The sequence below is a fragment of the Scyliorhinus canicula genome, chromosome 1 (assembly GCF_902713615.1).
Source record: "Scyliorhinus canicula chromosome 1, sScyCan1.1, whole genome shotgun sequence".
Classification (NCBI taxonomy): Eukaryota; Metazoa; Chordata; class Chondrichthyes; order Carcharhiniformes; family Scyliorhinidae; genus Scyliorhinus; species Scyliorhinus canicula.
In genome coordinates, this window is record NC_052146.1 from 11,307,896 (window position 1) to 11,327,060 (window position 19,165).

The 19,165-nt window shown below is 47.0% G+C and overlaps 1 protein-coding gene across 1 annotated transcript in view; it reads left to right on the forward strand.

Moving 5' to 3' along the window:
- The window catches only part of arvcfb (ARVCF delta catenin family member b), a 474,185-nt gene that overhangs the window by 319,043 nt on the left and 135,977 nt on the right, over positions 1–19,165 (forward strand). Inside the window, 2 exon segments of the mRNA XM_038818458.1 lie at positions 11,267–11,277; positions 18,635–19,134. Of these exon segments, the coding sequence (XP_038674386.1) occupies positions 11,267–11,277; positions 18,635–19,134 (511 nt within the window).

Here is a 19,165-nt window from a genome sequence, read left to right on the forward strand (position 1 = left end):
TATTCCTTGGCTTTTTGTTCTCTACATCGGATAAAGCATGGATGCAGCTTTTTGTTACAGCCTTATAAACCTGCCTTTTCCAACATGTAAAGTCGCCATAGTCCCAGATGACCAAAGGTGCTTTCCCCTTTGAGAGGTGATGTAACCTGAGGATCACACACACCGGCGCGTTGAGAAGGTGGGGCCTTCTAAATAATCTCAGCCAGTAACAGGAATTGAACCCGCGCTGTTGGCTTCGCTCCGCATCACAATCAACTTGCAGCAACTGAGCTAAACCAACCCAACCAGTGCTCCAAATCCATCTGTTTCCACAGCACTGATGCAGATTAATATATTGTTTCCCGAAGTGCATCATTTCCACTCAACTGAATTCCTTTTTTTTTTAAACACATTTTATTCAAACTTGAATCAAAGTAGGTTACAGCAAAAAACACCTGGGAAGTCATACAGGTCACCAACCCATGCTACCCCAGTGGCGATGCCGACCGCCACTCCAGCAAAATTCATCGCTGTGCAGTCAGAGAGGCGAAGGCCAAGACATCAGCCTACCTCTCTCCATGAGCTCCAGCTTCTCTGAAACCCCAAATATCGCCAGCAAGGGGTCCGGGTCCACTCCCCCCTCCACTCTCCTGGCTAAGACTGCGAACCCTCCTGCCCAGAATCTTCCCAATTTTTCAACCCCAAACATGTGCGAGTTTCGCTGGCCCCCACCCACACCTCTCACACTCATCTGCTACCCCCTGAAAGAACCCACTCATTCTCGCCCGAGTCATATTAACTGTATCAGGCTCATCCTTGCACAAGAGGAGGTCCCGTTTACTCTACACGTGCCTCACTCCATACTCCCAAATTGATCTCCATTCCCAACTCCGCTTCCCATTTCTCCTTGATCTCACCACCGCTCGCCTCCCTGCTCCCCCAGCCACTTATATATATCCCCAATTCTTCCCTCCCTTCCACATCAGTCGCTCCAGCAGGGTGTATCCCAGCAATCTAGAGACCCCTTCCTGACCTTTCGTGCAAAGCCCCCAACCTGTAGATACCTGAACTTACTACTCCTCGGCAGCTCGACCCTCTCCCTGTGCCTCCAGACTGGCGGACCCTTCCTCCAAATACAAATCCCTCCCTTGACCAGCCCCACTTCCCTCCATCTCCTGTATACACTATCCATCCCCCTGGCTCAAACCCATGATTCTCGCACAGCGGCGTTAACACGACATCCCTTCCACCCTAAAATGCCTCCTCAGCTGATTCCATATCTTCACCGTGGACTGCACCACTGGGCTCCCTGAATATCTACTCTGAGCCATTGGCAATGGTGCCGTCAACATAGCCCTCAAACTGGACCTCTTAAAAGATTCCGCCTCCATCCAAAGCCACTCTCCCCTTCTCCTTCCCACCACTGCCGCACCGTGTCCACATTCGCCGCAATAATAATGAAGCAAGTTTGGTAACACCAACCCCACCCCCTCTGCCTCTGTAACAGGGTCCTCCCCACTCTCTGTACCTTTCCCGCCCATACAAAGTCAGAGATGATTGTGTCCACTTTCCGAAAAAAGGCCTTTGGTATAAAGATCGGGGGAGCCTGAAAGATAAACAAGAACTTCGACAGAATATTCATTTTCACCACTTGGACCCTCCCAGCCAACATTAAGTTGCAGTGTATCTCACCTCTTAAGATCCTCCCTGGCCTCCTCCACCAGCTTTGTTAAGTTCCACTTATGGAGCCCTTTCATTCCCTCGCAACCTGAATCCCCAAGTACCTAAACCTATCCCTCGCTGCCGTAAATGGCACCCCCTAAATTAGCCTCTGTGCCAGCTCATTCACCAGGAATACCTCTTTTCCCTACATTCAGCTTGTATCCTGAGAACCTTCCAAACTTCCCCAACAGGCCCATAATCCTTCCCATACTCCAACGGATCCAAACATACAGCAAGAGGTCATCGGCATAGAGCGACACCCGATGCTCCCTCTGTCCCCTCATTATCCCCTGCCACTCTGCTGACCGCCTGAGAGCCATCGCCATGGCTCTATGGCCAGTGCAAACAACAGTGGAGACAGCGGGCACCCCTGTCTCGTCCCCTGCGTAAGTCGAAGCTTCGTGAGCTCATATGTCCTCACCCTCACTCTTGGCACCACATACAGCAACTGCGTCCATGCCACAAATCTCGGCCCAAACCCAAACCTTCCCAAAACTTCGAACAAGTACCACCATCAACCTGATCAAATGCTTTCTCCGAGTCCATGGACCACCACCTCTGGTACCAGAGCTCCCGACTGATTCATCACCACATTCAACAGCTGTCCTGTATTACTCGCGAGCTGCCTGCCCTTCACAAGCCTGTTTGATCTTATGCAACCACCCCCGGGACACGATCCTCCATCCTCCCGCCACAATTCTCCAAAACTTTCACATCCGTGTTCAATAGTGATGGGTCTATACGACCCACATTCCACCGGATCCTTCCCTTTTTTTGTGGATTAGTGTGATTATGCCTCTGCTCATCGTCTCCGGCAACTCCCCTTCTCCAGTGCTTCATTAAACGCCCCCAACAGAGTGGCCAGGTCACCGCAAATTCCTTATAAATTCTGCCGGGTACCATCCGGCCCAGGGGCCTTCCCCGACTCATACCTCTGATACTATCCAGCACCTTCCTCAGCCCCAGGGTCTCCTCCAATGCCCTGCCTCTCGCTTCCTCCAACTGGGGAAAATTCCAGCTCGTTCAGAAACCACCCCATGTCCCCCCACCTCGCCTCCTGGGTCTGCCTCAAAATCCCTGGAATAATCTAAATGCCTCATTTATTTTCCCTGTCTCTGACACCACATCCCCAGTCCAGATACTTCAATATTTCCCTGGACGCAGCCTGCCTCTGCAGCTGGTGCGCCAGCATGTGGCTCGCCTTCTCCCCCATACTCGTATTGCACCCAATTACCCTACCAGCCCTCTCACCATTGTCAGCCTGTAAATTGCCCCTGCAACTTTTTTCCTCCTCGCCAATCCCTCCACGGTGGATATTCCCTGTCCACCTCCACTATCTCGCTCACTAAATTCCCGTACCAGCCTCCCCGGACAGGCGCCGGAATGTGGCGACTAGGGGCTTTTCACGGTAACTTCATTGAAGCCTACTCGTGACAATAAGCAATTTTCATTTTCATTTCAAATGGTCATGTTCCACCCTCCTTTCCTTATTCACACGAACCGTAAATTAGAATTTCTCCCCGGACCACTGCCTTCAGTGCTTCCCAAAAAATGCCCGCCAACACCTGCCCATTCTGATTGAACTCCACATAATCCCTAATCGCCAACCACACCTTATCACAAAACCTCTAGCCGCCAACAACCCCGAGTCAATCCTCCAACCCCGGCCTCTGCTCTCGGTCCCGTACTGAACCGACTACCAGCCCAGTGGGGTGAATGGTCCGAGATAATTATCCCCACATACTCTGCCCCCCTCCACCCCAACCAAAATCTCCCGACTCACTACAAAGTAATCAATCCTCGAATACACCTTATAGACATGTGAAAAGAAGGAATACTGCCCCCTGGGTTCTGAAAGCGCCAGGGATCCACTATACCCATTATCTCCATAAACCCCCCCCCCAGCTCCCTTGCCATTCGTACCCTACCCATCGACCTGGGGCTCGATCTATCCACCCTCGGCTCCAGGACACAGTTAAAATCTCCTCCCATGATCAACTAGTACGTGGCCAAATCCGGGATTGCTGCCAGCAACCCCCTCATAAAACCCACATCATCCCAATTTGGGGCATGCACATTTACCAACACTACTGGTGCCCCTTCCAATACCCCATTCACAATCATATATCTCCCACCTGGATCTGTCACCTCCTTTGCACTCACAAATCCCATGTTTTTGCTCATTAAACTTGCCACAGCCCACAATTTCAAATCAAACCCAGAGTGAAAAACCTGCCCGACTCGCCCCTTCCTTAACCTAACCTGGTCCTTCACACGGAGGTGTGTCTCCTGCAAAAAAGACAACCCCTGGTTTCAAGCTCCTGAGGTGCGCGAACACCCGCGACCTTTTAACCGGTCCATTCAGTCCCTGGACGTTTCACATTGCCAGCCTTACCTCCAATCCCCTCTACTGTCCTTCATCTTCCACACTTAACTCCTGCCCCTTTAATTCCACTCTGTACCTAGCCCATCCCAGATGGCCCCTTTCTTCGCCCTTGATCATGTATGTCATCTCTCACCCCCTGCCCCCCGCTTTTCCCCTTCCCCCTTCTTCACCCCCCCCCCCCCCCCCCCCCCCCCCCCCCGGCCACCCCTCTTGGCCTTCTCCCCCACCACCTCACTTCCGTTCCCAACATAACCTGCTAGTGCGGCTGCCCTGCTCAAGGCACATCCTAATGACACACCTCCCCCTCCCCCCCCAGCACACTCCTCAGCTCAAAAGAAGAAGGCCTCCTGCTGGCCTTACCTTCCCCCACCCTAACAAGGACTTCAGAACTCCAGGCAGCCTTCTGCAAAAGCAAACAATCAGATGTTAAATACAAACAGTCCCATAAAACAGGAGGGGGAATTGGAACATCCATCCCCACATCAACTTTTCACCCCTACAGCTCCCTTACAATCCTCAACATTGAACAGAACTACCCCCCCCCCCCCCCCACACAAAAAAAGGTGAAACTCCCAATCTCTACACCCACTTTAAACATGCTCCTGGCCCATTACATAGTGCCAGCACCCTGGTTCCCAAGCATTGTCCACTCAGTTCTCCCCCAGTTTATGCTCCTTAATGAAGTCTTCGGCCGCTTTTGGGGTCTCGGAATAATACTCTCTGCCTCTGAACGTCACCATAATTTTGCCGAGCAAAGCACCCAAACCAGATCTGCTGCCAGTACAGCACCGCCTTGGCCTTGTTGAAACCTGCCTGCCGTTTTTGCCAACTCGGCTCGATGTCCTGATACATCTGGACGTTAGTTCCCTCCCAGTCGCAGCTACGCTTCTCCTTGGCCCACTGTAGAATTTTCTCTTTCTCCACAAATTTATGGAGTCTCACGCTCACCGCCCGCGGTGGCTCCCTGGCTCTAGGGCTTTTGCCTCAGAGACCGATGCTCTCGGTCCACTCAGGGGCCTTATCCAGCACCCTTCTGCACCAGCCCCTCCAGCATCTTTGAGACGTACCTCGTGGCACTTACACCTCCCACTCCTTCAGGCAGGCCCACTATTTGCAGGTTCTGCCTTCTTGAGGCAGTCTCCTGCTCCTTCACTTTGCCCTCAAAGTTTTACAACGGTCTCCTAGGAGCCCCACCTCCGCCTCCAGAGACACTACACGATCGCTGTGGTCCGAGATCAGTCCTTCAATCTCCCAAATCTGTGACCCCTGCACCTCTAAACACCTCTCCATCTGCTCTAACGTACTCTTCAGGGATGTCACAGCTTCTGCAATGGCCTTTGCGTGATCCTCAAGCATTTCTTTCCTCTGTTTATGGAATTCCTCCTTGATAAAAGTCATCAGTTCCTGTTTCTTGGGCCTTGCAGCTTGCCCCTCCCCCGCCTGCATGCTGGAAGAGTGTCTGTGAAGCACAAGACTGTATAAACGTTCCAGTGAAACCTCTCACTGTTTTCTTCCAGGTCCAGTGATCAGAAGACATACCATTCCAAACTACTCCTCTAACATTCACCTACACCTTTTCATCAAAATTCCACCCGGATCTGGGTAAAACTGCCACCTGGATCTGAATAAAAAGAGCCTGTTTCTGTGACTTTGAACAGAAACAACCCTTTGTGACCAATCACTCCATGGTCACAAGCAGAAGTCCCACTCAACTGAATTCCATCTACATCTTTTTATTCCATTTTGGCAATATCCCTTTGCAATTTCTTTTGGTGTTCTAAAGTTTTAACTACAACTCATCAGCATTCCCTCTAATTTTCCTTTTTGCTGCGTGTGGCCGGTTTGTCCCTGCGCAGCACATACTTGCTTGCTGACACCCTTGTATCTTAGAGGGAATGCTGTTCTTCATCCACTTGTTTCAACATCTTCTTTTCTGCCTCCACCCAAATCATTGAGCACGTTGGAAAGAACCCCTGTGACATCACTCGCCTCTTCCAACGATTCTGGAAAACTGCCCTTAACTCCCATACTATTTTCTCTTTTAAATCATCATTTGTCCCCTTAATTACCACATCTTTAATCTTCTACAGTAATCTGAGGCATTCCTGCAGTCCATGTACACAGCACCCACTGTATTTCCTGCATTGGAAACTTATGAGGTTTGTTGTGTGCTATCCTCCCTCTTGCAATCAGTACTTGCTATTTCTAACTCTTAATTAATAAACTGATATGGAAAGCACAAGCTGATCTTTTTTTTAAGTTTGTTGGCTATGCCGCCAATGTACAAAAAAAAATGCAAAAGTGGGGGGAAACTATCTATTGTGTATGAAATGGAAGTGCAAATCCAGGAAGGAGAAGGAAACTTTTTTCCCTTCCCTGGAACTGAATTTACAACTTGGAGCTGGGATGTCCTAACTTGGAGCTGGGATGTCCTTGAACCCACTCCTGCAGCTGAATCTTTGGTGAGATTAGGATAGTGGAATGGGCACACTTCTGAGGAAATTCCGGCCCTTAATGTGTTTCAGTAACCCTGACTTCAACGTAATCCCCTTAATTCGGCTGTCAGCCAAGTAGATTCATTTAATTACATTTTTGGCAATTCAAAATCTTTTTGTTCAATTTGATGTATCAGCAGTTTTGTGTGTGCAGTTGACCTGTTATGGTCATGATTGTTAATTGTACAACTACATGTGCCCTTGGGAACTTTATCTGAAACTGGGCAAATTGCTGAATATGCATTTGGCAAGAATATTGTTGTATTTATTCAGTTTAAAATAGACCCATGGTATAAGCTATAAAGAAGAGTAAGATAGATTATGAGAGTAAACTTGCTCAGAATATAAAAACAGATAGTAAAAGCTTCTACAAATATATAAAACAAAAAAGTGGCTAAGGTAAATATTGGTCCTTTAGAAGATGAGAAGGGAGTTTTAATAATGGGAGATGAGGAAATGGCTGAGGAACTGAACAGGTTTTTTGGGTCGGTCTTCACAGTGGAAGACACAAATAATATGCCAGTGACTGATCGAAATGAGGCTATAACAGGTGAGGACCTTGAGAGGATTGTTATCACTAAGGAAGTAGTGATGGGCAAGCTAATGGGGCTAAAGGTAGACAAGTCTCCTGGCCCTGATGGAATGCATCCCAGAGTGCTAAAAGAGATGGCTAGGGAAATTGCAAATGCACTAGACTCTGGGGTGGTCCCGGCGGATTGGAAATTAGCAAACGTGACACCACTGTTTAAAAAAGGAGGTAGGCAGAGAGCGGGTAATTATAGGCCAGTGAGCTTAACTTTGGTGGTAGGAAAGATGCTGGAATCTATCATCAAGGAAGAAATAGCGAGGCATCTGGATAGAAATTGTCCCATTGAGCAGACGCAGCATGGGTTCATAAAGGGCAGGTCATGCCTAACTAATTTAGTGGAATTTTTTGAGGACATTACCAGTGCAGTAGATAACGGGGAGCCAATGGATGTGATATATCTGGATTTCTAGAAAGCCTTTGACAAGGTGCCACACAAAAGGTTGCTGCATAAAATAAAGATGCATGGCATTAAGGGTAAAGTAATAGCATGGATAGAGGATTGGTTAATTAATAGAAAGCAAAGAGTGGGGGTTAATGGGTGTTTCTCTGGTTGGCAATCAGTAGCTAGTGGTGTCCCTCAGGGATCTGTGTTGGGCCCACAATTGTTCACAATTTACACAGATGATTTGGAGTTGGGGTCCAAGGGCAATGTGTCCAAGTTCGCAGACGACACTAAGATGAGTGGTAAAGTGAAAAGTGCAGAGGATACTGGAAGTCTGCAGAGGGATTTGGATAGGTTAAGTGAATGGGCTAGGGTCTGGCAGATGGAATACAATGTTGACAAATGTGAGGTTCGCCATTTTGGTAGGAATAACCGCAAGCGGGATTATTATTTAAATGATAAACTATTAAAACATGCTGCTGTGCAGAGAGACCTAGGTGTGCTGGTGCATGAGTTGCAGAAAGTTGGTTTACAGGTCCAACAGGTGATTAAGAAGGCAAATGGACTTTTGTCCTTCATTGCTAGAGGGATGGAGTTTAAGACTAGGGAGGTTACGTTGCAATTGTATAAGGTGTTAGTGCGGCCACACCTGGAGTATTGTGTTCAGTTTTGGTCTCCTTACTTGAGAAAGGACGTACTGACACTGGAGGGTGTGCAGAGGAGATTCACTAGGTTAATCCCAGAGCTGAAGGGGTTGGATTACGAGGAGAGGTTGAGTGGACTGGGACTTAACTCATTGGAATTTAGAAGGATGAGGTGGGGATCTTATAGAAACATATAAAATTCTGAAGGGAATAGATAGGATAGATGCGGGAGGTTGTTTCCACTGGCGGGTGAAAGCAGAACTCGGGGGCATAGCCTCAAAATAAGGGGAAGTAGATTTAGGACTGAGTTTAGGAGGAACTTCTTCACCCAAAGGGTTGTGAATCTGTGGAATTCCTTGCCCAGCGAAGCAGTAGAGTCTCCTTCTTTAATGTTTTTAAGGTAAAGATAGATAGTTTTTTGAAGAATAAAGGGATTAAGGGTTCTGGTGTTCAGGCCGGAAAGTGGAGCTTAGTCCACAAAACATCAGCCATGATCTCATTGAATGGTGGAGCAGGCTCGAGGGGCCAGATGGCCTACTCCTGCTCCTAGTTCTTATGTAATTATTTTTGTCCTAAGAATTGGGGAAAATGTGGGCAGCATGGTGGTGCAGTGGTTAGCACTGCTGTCTCACTGTGCTGCGGACCCGGGTTCAGTCCCAGCCCTGGGTCACTGTCCGTGTGGAGTCTGCACATTCTCCCTGTGTTTGTGTGGGTTTCACCCCCACAAGCCCAAGATGTGCAGGGTACGTGGATTGGCAACGCTAAATTGCCCCTTAATTGGAAAAAATGAATTGGGTACTCTAAATTTATTTTTAAAAAGAATTGGGGAATTGAGATTAAAGAAATTAAATTTGGATAAAATAAAACTGAGTTGCGAAGGGCAGCTGGTGGAAGAGATTTTGAGATATAAATTAGCATATCGGTGAGATAATGAATTGTTTACCTATGTGACATGGGGAGAAAAATGGGGTGTAAATGAGGCAACTTTGAAGTGGAGATATAGAAATTGACACACATGCTTAAAGCTGACTCCACAGGGCTTATGATATCAAACGGAAGGAATGATATGTCCACAGCACAATGACTGGGGAAAGAAACACAGCTACCATTATGTGGGAACAGAAGGAGGTGATTCAGCCTCTCGAGCCTGCTCTACCATTCAATGGAATCGTGGCTGATCTGTGGTCGAATTCTTTGGCCTGTGCCCCTTGATAACTCCATTTGACAAAAAAGTATCTATCTCCAATTGAATATTAACAACTGGTCTTGCATCAATTGCTGTTTGTGGAAGAGTTCCAAACCTCTCCCACACTTGGTGTGTAGAGGTGCTTCCTAACATCCTTCCTGAATGATCTGGCTCTAATTTTTAGACAATGCCCCTAGTTCTAGAATTTCCAACCTGTGGACGCAGTATCTTTATCTTTCTTGTCTTTTGCTGTTAATATCTTGAAGACTTTGATCAGATCATCCCTTAACCTGCTAAATTTTAGAGAAAACGGGCCTAATTTGTATAATCTCTCTTCATAACTTAACCTCTGAAGTTCAAGTATCATTCTTGTAAACCTGCGTTGCACTCCCTCCAACGCTAAAATATCCTTCCGATGGTGTGGTGCCCAGATCTGCTCTCAGTACTCCAAGTGGGGTCTAACCAAGGTTTTGTAAAGCTGCAGCTTAACTTCTGTGGCCTTATACTCGAGTCCTCCAGATATAAAGGCCAGCATTTGATTAGCCGCCTTGATAACGTTTTGCACTTGTTCGTGCCATTTTAAAGATCTATGCACATGAGCCCACAGGTCTCTTTGGACATCCACTGTACCCTGGCCTATCCTTTTTGGTCCAAAATTCATAATTTTTTGCTGTCATCTACACTGTCTACAATGCCACCCAATTTTGTGTCATCAGGAAATTTGGATATATGACTTCCTGTGCCATTACCCAAGTCTTTAATCAATATTGTGGGCGATTGAGACCCTGTGGGATACCACTAGTCACATCCTGCCATTTAGAGTACCTATCCATTGTCTCTACTTTCTGTCACCTGCCACTCAACCAATTTCCCAGCCATGTCAGTAATTTGCCCTCAATTCCGTGGGCTTCTACCTTAGTTAACAGTCTCTTATGTGGAACTTTATCAAATGCCTTCTGGAAGTCCGTATAAACAACATCCATAGACATTCCCATCCACCACCGGTTTAGACGCTTGGCTAGACCTCCTGGTATGTGTTGCAGAGTCAGGCCAGCAGCGTGTGTTCAAATCCCTGTCTGAGGTTATTCATGAAGGCTCGCCTTCTCAACCTTGCCCCTCAATTGAGATGTGGTGATTCACTGGTTAAATCACCAACACTCTGATCTCTCCCTCGGGGAAAGCAGTCTATGGTCATCTGGGACTTTGGCAACTTTACCTGACCTTAGAAACCTCATCAAAAAATTCAGTGAGGTTTGTCAGGCATGGCCTACTTGTCATGAATCCATTATGGCTCTCCCTGATTAACTGAGTATTTTCGGTGTTCAGTTAGCCTGTCCTTGATTATAGACTGCAAGAATTTCCGCACCTCCGATGTTAGGCTTAACTGACCTGTAATTCTCTGGTTTTCCTCCTTCACCTTTCTTAAAAAGCAGAGTGACATGAGCAATTTTCCAATCCAAAGGGACGACTTTTGAATCTGGGGAAGTCTGAAAGATTATAATTTAGTACATCTGCAATGTGCTTTCTTTAACATCCTTGAATGGAAGCCATCGGGTCCTGGGGAGTTGTCACTGTTCAGTTCCATTAATTTCCTCATTATTGATGTTTGCTCAGGTTAATTCTATTTGCTCCTTGTCCCCAATCCACTATTAATGCCCTCAGGACATCTGGCAAGCTGTCTTCCTTTTCTACTGTAAATGCTGAGGTAAAGTAATTATTCAGCATGTCTGCCATGTCCCCATAGTCGATGGCAATATCCCCACTTTCCGTCTTTAGCGGGTCAGCATTGCTCCTGACCCTGCTTTCCCTTTATGTAACTATAAAATTACTTATTGATTTTGATGTCCCTTGCAAATTTCCTTTCCTTTCATTATCCTTTTTAGTTGCTCATAAGGTTTGTGGCCATTTGCTGATGTTTGTATCTTTCTCATTCGGTAGGATCTATGCTGTTTTTTGCATTTTTGTAAGCAATTTTTTTTCGCTTTATGCTGCCCCTTGACTCTTTCGTTGTCCATGGTTATTTTTTTCTGTGAACCATAAAATTCCACATTGCATAAGGAGGCAATTCAGCCCATTGAGTCCACACCGACACTCCAACAGAGCACCCTGCCTAGGCCCCCACCCCCGTAACACCACCCAACCTGGACATGAAGGGGAAATTTGAGTATGGCCAGTCCACATAACCTGCACATATTTTTAGAAATAATTTTTATTCAGATTTTCACAAAATATCAATAACAGAAAATATTAACAGAAAATAATATTAACCGCTAGATTAACACCCATCATAGACAAGGTACATATGTACACGTCCCTTCAAACCAACCCACCGAAACGACCCCCCCCCCCCCCCCACCGGACTGCCGCCGCTGCTGGCCTTTTACCCTACCGTTCAGCCAGGAAATCTAGGAAAGGTTGCCACCGCCTGAAAAACTCCTGTACTGATCTCCTCAGGGCAAATTTTCACCCTCTCCAATTTGATAAACCCCGCCATATCATTGATCCAGGCCTCCACGCTTGGGGGCCTCGCATCCTTCCAGTGGAGAAGAATCCTCCGCCGGACTACTAGGGACGTAAAGGCCAGAACACCGGCCTCTTTCGCCTCCTGCACTCCCGGCTCCACCGTGACCCCAAAAATTGCGAGTCCCCAGCCTGGCTTGACCCTGGATCCTACCACCCTCGACACCGTCCTTGCTACGCCCTTCCAAAATTCCCCCAGCGCTGGGCATGCCCAGAACATATGGGCATGGTTCGCTGGGCTCCCCGAGCACCTAGTACACCTGTCTTCGTCCCCAAAGAATCTACTCATCCTCGTCCCGGTCATATGAGCCCCATGTAGCACCTTGAACTGTATGTGGCTGAGCCTCGCACAAGAAGAGGAGGAGTTCACTCTTTCCAGCGCATCCGCCCACGTCCCCTCCTCAATCTCCTCACCCAGCTCCTCTTCCCATTTACCCTTCAGCTCCTCCACCGAGGTCTCGTCTACCTCCTTCATCACTTGGTACATGTCCGAAATCCTCCCCTCTCCAACCCACACCCCCGAGAACACCTTGTCCTGGACCCCACGCGGGGACAACAGTAGGAACCCCGCCACCTGCCGCCTGGCAAACGCCCTTACCTGCATGTACCTAAAAATATTCCCCGGGGGAGCCCGTATTTCCCCTCTAACTCACCCAGGCTCGCAAACGTCCCATCTACAAACAGGTCCCTCAACCTCCTAACCTGCCCTGTGCCAACTCAGGAACCCGCCATCGATTCTCCCTGGAACAAACTGGTGGTTCCCCCCGTATCGGGGACCCCATCGAGGCCCCCACCTTCCCCCTGTGCCGTCTCCATTTCCCCCAAATTTTGAGGGTCGCCGTCGGGCTCGTGGTATACCTCGTTGGAGGGAGCGGCAACGGTGTCGTTACCAACGCCTCCAGGCTCGTGTCCACACAGGACGCCATCTCCATCCTCTTCCATGCTGCGCCTTCCTCGTCCATTACCCACTTACGCACCATCGCTGCGTTGGCAGCCCAATAGTACCCACAGAGGTTGGGCAGCGCCAGCCCCCCCCCCCACCCATCCCTGTCCCGCTCCAAAAACACCCTTCTCACCCTCGGGGTCCCATGCGCCCATATAAATCCCGTAATTCTCCTGTTGACCCTCCTAAAAAAGGCCTTCGGGATAAGAATGGGGCGGCACTGGAACAGGAACAAAAACCTCGGGAGCACTGTCATCTTGACTGACTGCACCCTGCCCGACAGCGGCAACATGTCCCATCCTTTAAACTCCTCCTCCATTTGCTCCACCAGCCTTGTAAGGTTAAGTTTGTGTAGGGCCCTCCAGCTCCTGGCCACCTGGACTCCCAGGGAGCACCGTCATCTTGACTGACTTGCACCCTGCCCGCGAGCGACAGCAGCAACATGTCCCATCTTTTAAACTCCTCCTCCATTTGCTCTACCAGCCTTGTAAGGTTAAGTTTGTGTAGGGCCCTCCAGCTCCTGGCCACCTGGACTCCCAGGTACCTAAAGCTCCTTTCCGCCCTTTTTAGTGGGAGCCTACCAATCCCCTCCTCCTGATCCCCCGGGTGCACGACGAACAGCTCACTTTTCCCCAGGTTGAGCTTGTACCCTGAGAAGTCCCCAAATTCCCTGAGAATCTTCATCACCTCCGGCATTCCCCCCACTGGGTCCACCACATAAAGCAATAAATCATCCGCATAAAGCGACACTCGGTGCTCCTCTCCAGCTCCTTGACTCCCTCAACACCATGGCCAGGGGTTCGATTGCCAACGCAAAGAGCAAGGGGGACAAGGGACACCCATGTCTCGTCCCTCGGTATAACCGAAAGTACTCCGATCTTCTCCTATTCGTGGCCGCGCTCGCCATCGGGGCCTCATATAACAACCTCACCCATCTGCCAAACCCCTCCCCAAACTCAAACCTTTCCAGCACCTCCCACAAGTACCCCCACTCAACCCTATCAAAGGCCTTCTCCGCATCTAGCGCCAGCACTATCTCCGCTTCCCCCGCTACCGCCGACATCATTATAACATTCAAGATGCTCCGTATGTTGGTGTTCAGCTTCCTTCCCTTCACGGACCCCGTCTGGTCCTCGTGGATGACCCACGGCACACAGTCCTCTATTCATAACCTGCACATCTTTGGGATATGGGAGGAAACCAGAGCACTCTGAGGAAGCCCATGCAGTCACAGCGAGAAGATGCAAACTCTACACAGTCACCCGAGGCCGGAATTGCTCCTGGGTTTCTGGCGCTCTGAGGCAGCAATGCTAACCACTGTCACCGTGCTTTTCCCTCTCGGGTACAGACTGCTTCCGTATTGTGTTAAATAATCATTAACTGCAGAAAGAAGTTGCAGACATTGTCTTTGCTGGAACTGAAGACGGTTTTCCCCAACTTGGCAAATAACCTGTGTATGGTAACTATCTGCTGGATTTAGCTCAGTGTTAGATAATATTGGATGTTTAGGAACCAGGGGATGTCTCTGAGTTCAGAGAACATTGGGTAGTTGGGAACTCGGGGCAACTTCATGTAATACTGTGTGCAGAGCCATCAGTGTAATTGTTTATAGTGTATTATAGTCCTTGTGTGTTTTTTTTCTTTTAATAAATATATTTTATTAATTGTTCACACAATGACTGGACTGTTCCTCCTGGTTCACACATTCTTCTCGTAATATTCCAAAAGGAAAATATACACCATTAAGAACCGTTGTTCCAAGTTATCCTTCTAACTTTTGGGATACCTTTGAATTTAACGTTAGCAGATTCTTAACATTGTAAACTTATTTGAGTTCTGTACAGGCTTGATACAATATTTTTTTATATAAGGTGAATGGGGAGGTGCAAAAATAAAGGTATGTAGAGCCAAAAGATGCATTGTAAATTTGCAATGCACCTTTATTGTGGGTTTTAAGTTTGTGAGACAAGTAATATACTAGTGGAAATACATCATTTTGTATCACGTAATGAAAAAGTTTTAAATACTTAACAGGTTTGGCAGCATCAGTCAAGAGGGAAATAGATGAGGCAGCATGGCGCAGTGGGTAGCACTGCTGCCTACGGTGCCAAGGACTCTGGTTCGATTCCGGCCCTGGATCACTGGTCTGCGTGGAGTTTTCACATTCTCCTCGTGTCTTCGTGGGTCTCCCCCCCCCCACACCCAAATATGTGCAGGGGAGGTAGATTAGCCACACTAAATTGCCTCTTAATTGAGGGGAAAAAAAAGAATTGGGCACTCTAAATTTATTTTTAAAAAAGAGAGAAATGGATGTTGAAAATGAAAATCGCTTATTGTCACAGTTGGCTTCAAATGAAGTTACTGTGAAAAGCCCCCAGTCGCCACATTCCGGTGCCTGTTCGGGGAGGCTGGTACGGAAATTGAACCCACGCTGTTGGCCTGCTTTAAAAGCCAGCAATTTGGCCCTGTGCTACACCAGATGTTGCCAGACATGCTGAGCATTTTCTCCTCTTATTCCAAATTTCCAGCATCAGTACTTTGCTCACGTCAAGAGAAATTCAGTCAAGTGTGATTTGACTTAAATTCATGTCAAGTATCCGAGACACCATCTTTGTCTTTCTGCACCAGCTATCTTGGCAACTGTGCGCAAGCCATAATCAGTGCTGAATTGTGTTTTTTTTCTTATAATGTCCTGTCGAGAGTCATTGAGTTGAGAGACCAAATTACTTGATCTAGATCCAACGTAAAGCAAACATAACTTTTAGTCCTTCATGGAACCCCTACAGTGCAGAAGGAGGTTATTCAGCCCATCAAGTCTGCACCAACCCTCTGAAAGAGCACCCAACCTAGGACCACTCCCACAGCCCTATCCTCGTAACCCCCACCTAACCTGCATATCTTTGAACAGTGGGAGCAAACCAGAACACCTGGAGGAAACCCATGCAGACATGGGGAAGACATGCAAACGCCACACACACAGCTACACAAGGCCGGAATTGAACCTGGGTCCCTGGTAAACACTGTTAGCACTGCCTTCTGGGCAGAGATAAAACAAATTTTACTGAATGATATACCGTCACCTACGCCACCACAATTAATCCAGAAGGAGGTTATTGATCAAGAAATTAATTATTTCCACTTCAAAATCAATTTTAAACACCTCCAGTAAAAACTTGAATGTCAAGAATGTAGCCTGTACGGCAGCACGGTGGCGTAGTGGTTAGCACTGCTGCATCCCGTGGCCAAAGATCCAAGTTTGATCCTGGCCCTGGGTCACTGTCTGTGTGAGGTTTGCACGTTCTCTCCATGTCTGGGTGGGTCTCACCCACAACCCAAAAAGATGTGTTGGGTACGTGGATTGGCCACGCTATATTTCCCCTCAATTGGAAAAAAAATGAATAGGGTACTTTGAATGTTTAAAAAAAAAGAATGTAGCCTGTATGTACATACAGTCAAATGGCACCTTGTCCTTTTCGGGAGCTGGATTTGAGTGCAGCCAGACAAAAAAGAAAGTGTTAACTTTAAATTCAAAGTCTTACTGAGTTTACGTTGAGCTTCATTGTTGACAAAAGGTACTTGGAGATTTGCACCTGCATTCAACCCATCCAATACTTGACTTAATGCTTTGTTGATGTTGGGGGCACAAATGCAGAAGTTTCTCTGTTACAAACTATCTTGAATGTTTAAAAATAAATCAATTTTTTGACCGATTTACTAATTGATGAAAATCATTGCATCATGCTTGCTAATGTCATTTTATTAATGGGACTTTCTGACTGTTAAGATTTTAAGCATTTTTGCAACCTGACTGTAGCCTTTGACACATTTGACCGTATCCTCTTTCAACTCCTCTCCACGGTTGTGCAACTGGGTGGGACTACACTTACCTGTTCCATTTTAATCTGTCTAAACGAAACAAGAGAATCATCCACAATGACTTCTCCTCCTGGTCCTGCCCCATTGCCATGGGCATTCTCCAAAGATCTATCCCTAGCTGCCTCCTCGTTCTAATCTATATGCTACCTCTGGGCTACAGCATCAGTTTTCATATGTGCGTGCCGACAACACAGTTCTACCTGATGACCACCTCTCGAGTCTCCACTACCTAAAAAACAGACTTCTTAAAGCACTGGATGAGCAGAAACTTTCTGCCAGTCAAATATTGGGAAGACTAGCTGATTCCATCCCTCCCCTGGCAACTCCCTTGAGACTTTTTGCAATCTTGATGTCCTGTTTGACTGAGGTGTCCGACCACATATCTGAGCTGTCAATAAGACTGCCTATTTACACCTGCATAACATTGCCTGACTGTCCCTGCCTCAGTTCAACTGCTGCTCAAATAGAACATAGAACAGTACAGCACAGAACAGGCCCTTCGGCCCTCGATGTTGTGCCGAGCATTGTCCGAAACCAAGATCAAGCTGTCCCACTCCGTCATTCTGGTGTGCTCCATGTGCCTATCCAATAACTGCTAGAAAGTTCCTAAAGTGTCCGACTCCACTATCAACAGGCAGTCCATTCCACACCCTAACCACTCTGTGAGTAAAGAACCTACCTTGGACATCCCTCCTATATCACCCACCCCAAATATTATAGTTATGCCCCCTTGCAACAGCTACATCCATCCGAGGAAATAGTCTTTGAACGTCCACTCTATCTATCCCCCTCATCATCTTATAAACCTCTATTAAGTTGCCCCTCGTCCTTCGCTCCAAAGAGCCCTAGCTCCCTCAACCTTTGCTCATAAGACCTATCCTGCAAACCAGGCAGCATCCTGGTAAATCTCCTTTGCACCCTTTCCAATGCTTCCACATCCTTCCTATAATGAGGTGACCAGAACTGCGCACAATACTCCAAACGTGGTCTCACCATACTCTGTGCATTTGTTACTTCTAGACTAGACTATCCCAGTGTACTCCTGGTCAGCCTCCCATATTTTACTGGACAGCAGGTGTTTAGTTGACCTTGAGTCATTACTTACATCAAGTCCGTTATCCCCTGTGTTTGCATTGGCTCCCAATTAAACAACGACTTGGTCTTAAAATGCCCGTCATTATTTTTGAATCCCTTCATGGCCTTGCCCCCATCCCACCTCTTCTACTCTTCCAGCCCCACAATCACCCAAGATATCTTCACTCTTCTAATTCCAGCCCCTTCAGCATCTCTGAATTTAAATGCTTCATTGTTGACCACCATATCTTAAGTTGTCTAGATCCTGAGCTTTGGAATTCCTCCTAAACCACCTCATCACTCTGCTTCTTAAAGCTGAACTTTGATCCAGCTTTTGGTCATTTGCCTTAATATCTCCCACAGTGTCAAATTTTATTTGGTTAGAACATCTGTGAAAGGCCTTGAAACTTTCCAGCCAAATGACCAAAAAAAAAGAAATAAGGCCTTGAGACTTTCTATTTCATTAAAGGGGGTGCATGAATACAAAATGTTCTTCAAATGGCCCTTTTGAAGTCACCAGGTTTTTTTAAAATATTGAAAATACCAGAATCCACAAAGAGAAAAAACAACTTGTGTCTTTCATCAAAATGGTTGATAACTAAGTCTGTTGTTTTACCCAAGTTGACTGACTTGTTATTAATTCAGTTTTCAGATTTTGCCGGTTCCATGTTGCTTTACCCATTTAAAGTCTTGTTTGTCCTCTTGAATAAAGCCTTCATTGATAATTATTGCAAATTAAATTATGGAATAAAAGTTAACAATTATTTGTGTGTAATGGAAGATAGCATTGTATCTTTTTTACTCACGTGATCTGAGTCTAAATATGTTTCTATTTTAGAGGTTATGATGATCCTATTGAAGCAGAGATCATTGAAGATCGGATTCCGTATCTAACAGACGTCTACAATGCACCACTAGCTCAGCCAGAAAGGGGGAGCATGGCCAGCCTAGACCGGCTTGGAAGACGCTCACCATCTATAGACAGTATCCGGAAAGATCCTAGGTGGCGGGATCCAGATCTCCCAGAGGTTATCGCAATGCTCGGCCATCACCTTGACCCAGTTAAATCAAATGCCGCTGCCTACCTGCAGCATCTGTGCTATGAGAATGACAAAATAAAAAAGGAAGTAAGGCAGCTGAAGGGTATACCCGTTTTGGTTGGACTTTTGGACCATCCGAAACCAGATGTTCATCGTAGGGCCTGTGGTGCTCTGAGAAATATCTCGTATGGTAAAGATCACGATAGCAAAGTGGCAATCAAGAATTGTGATGGAATTCCTGCTCTGGTTCGATTATTAAGGAAGACCAATGACATGGAGGTTAGAGAACTAATAACAGGTAAGTAGGGAAATTATTTATTTTTCAGAAT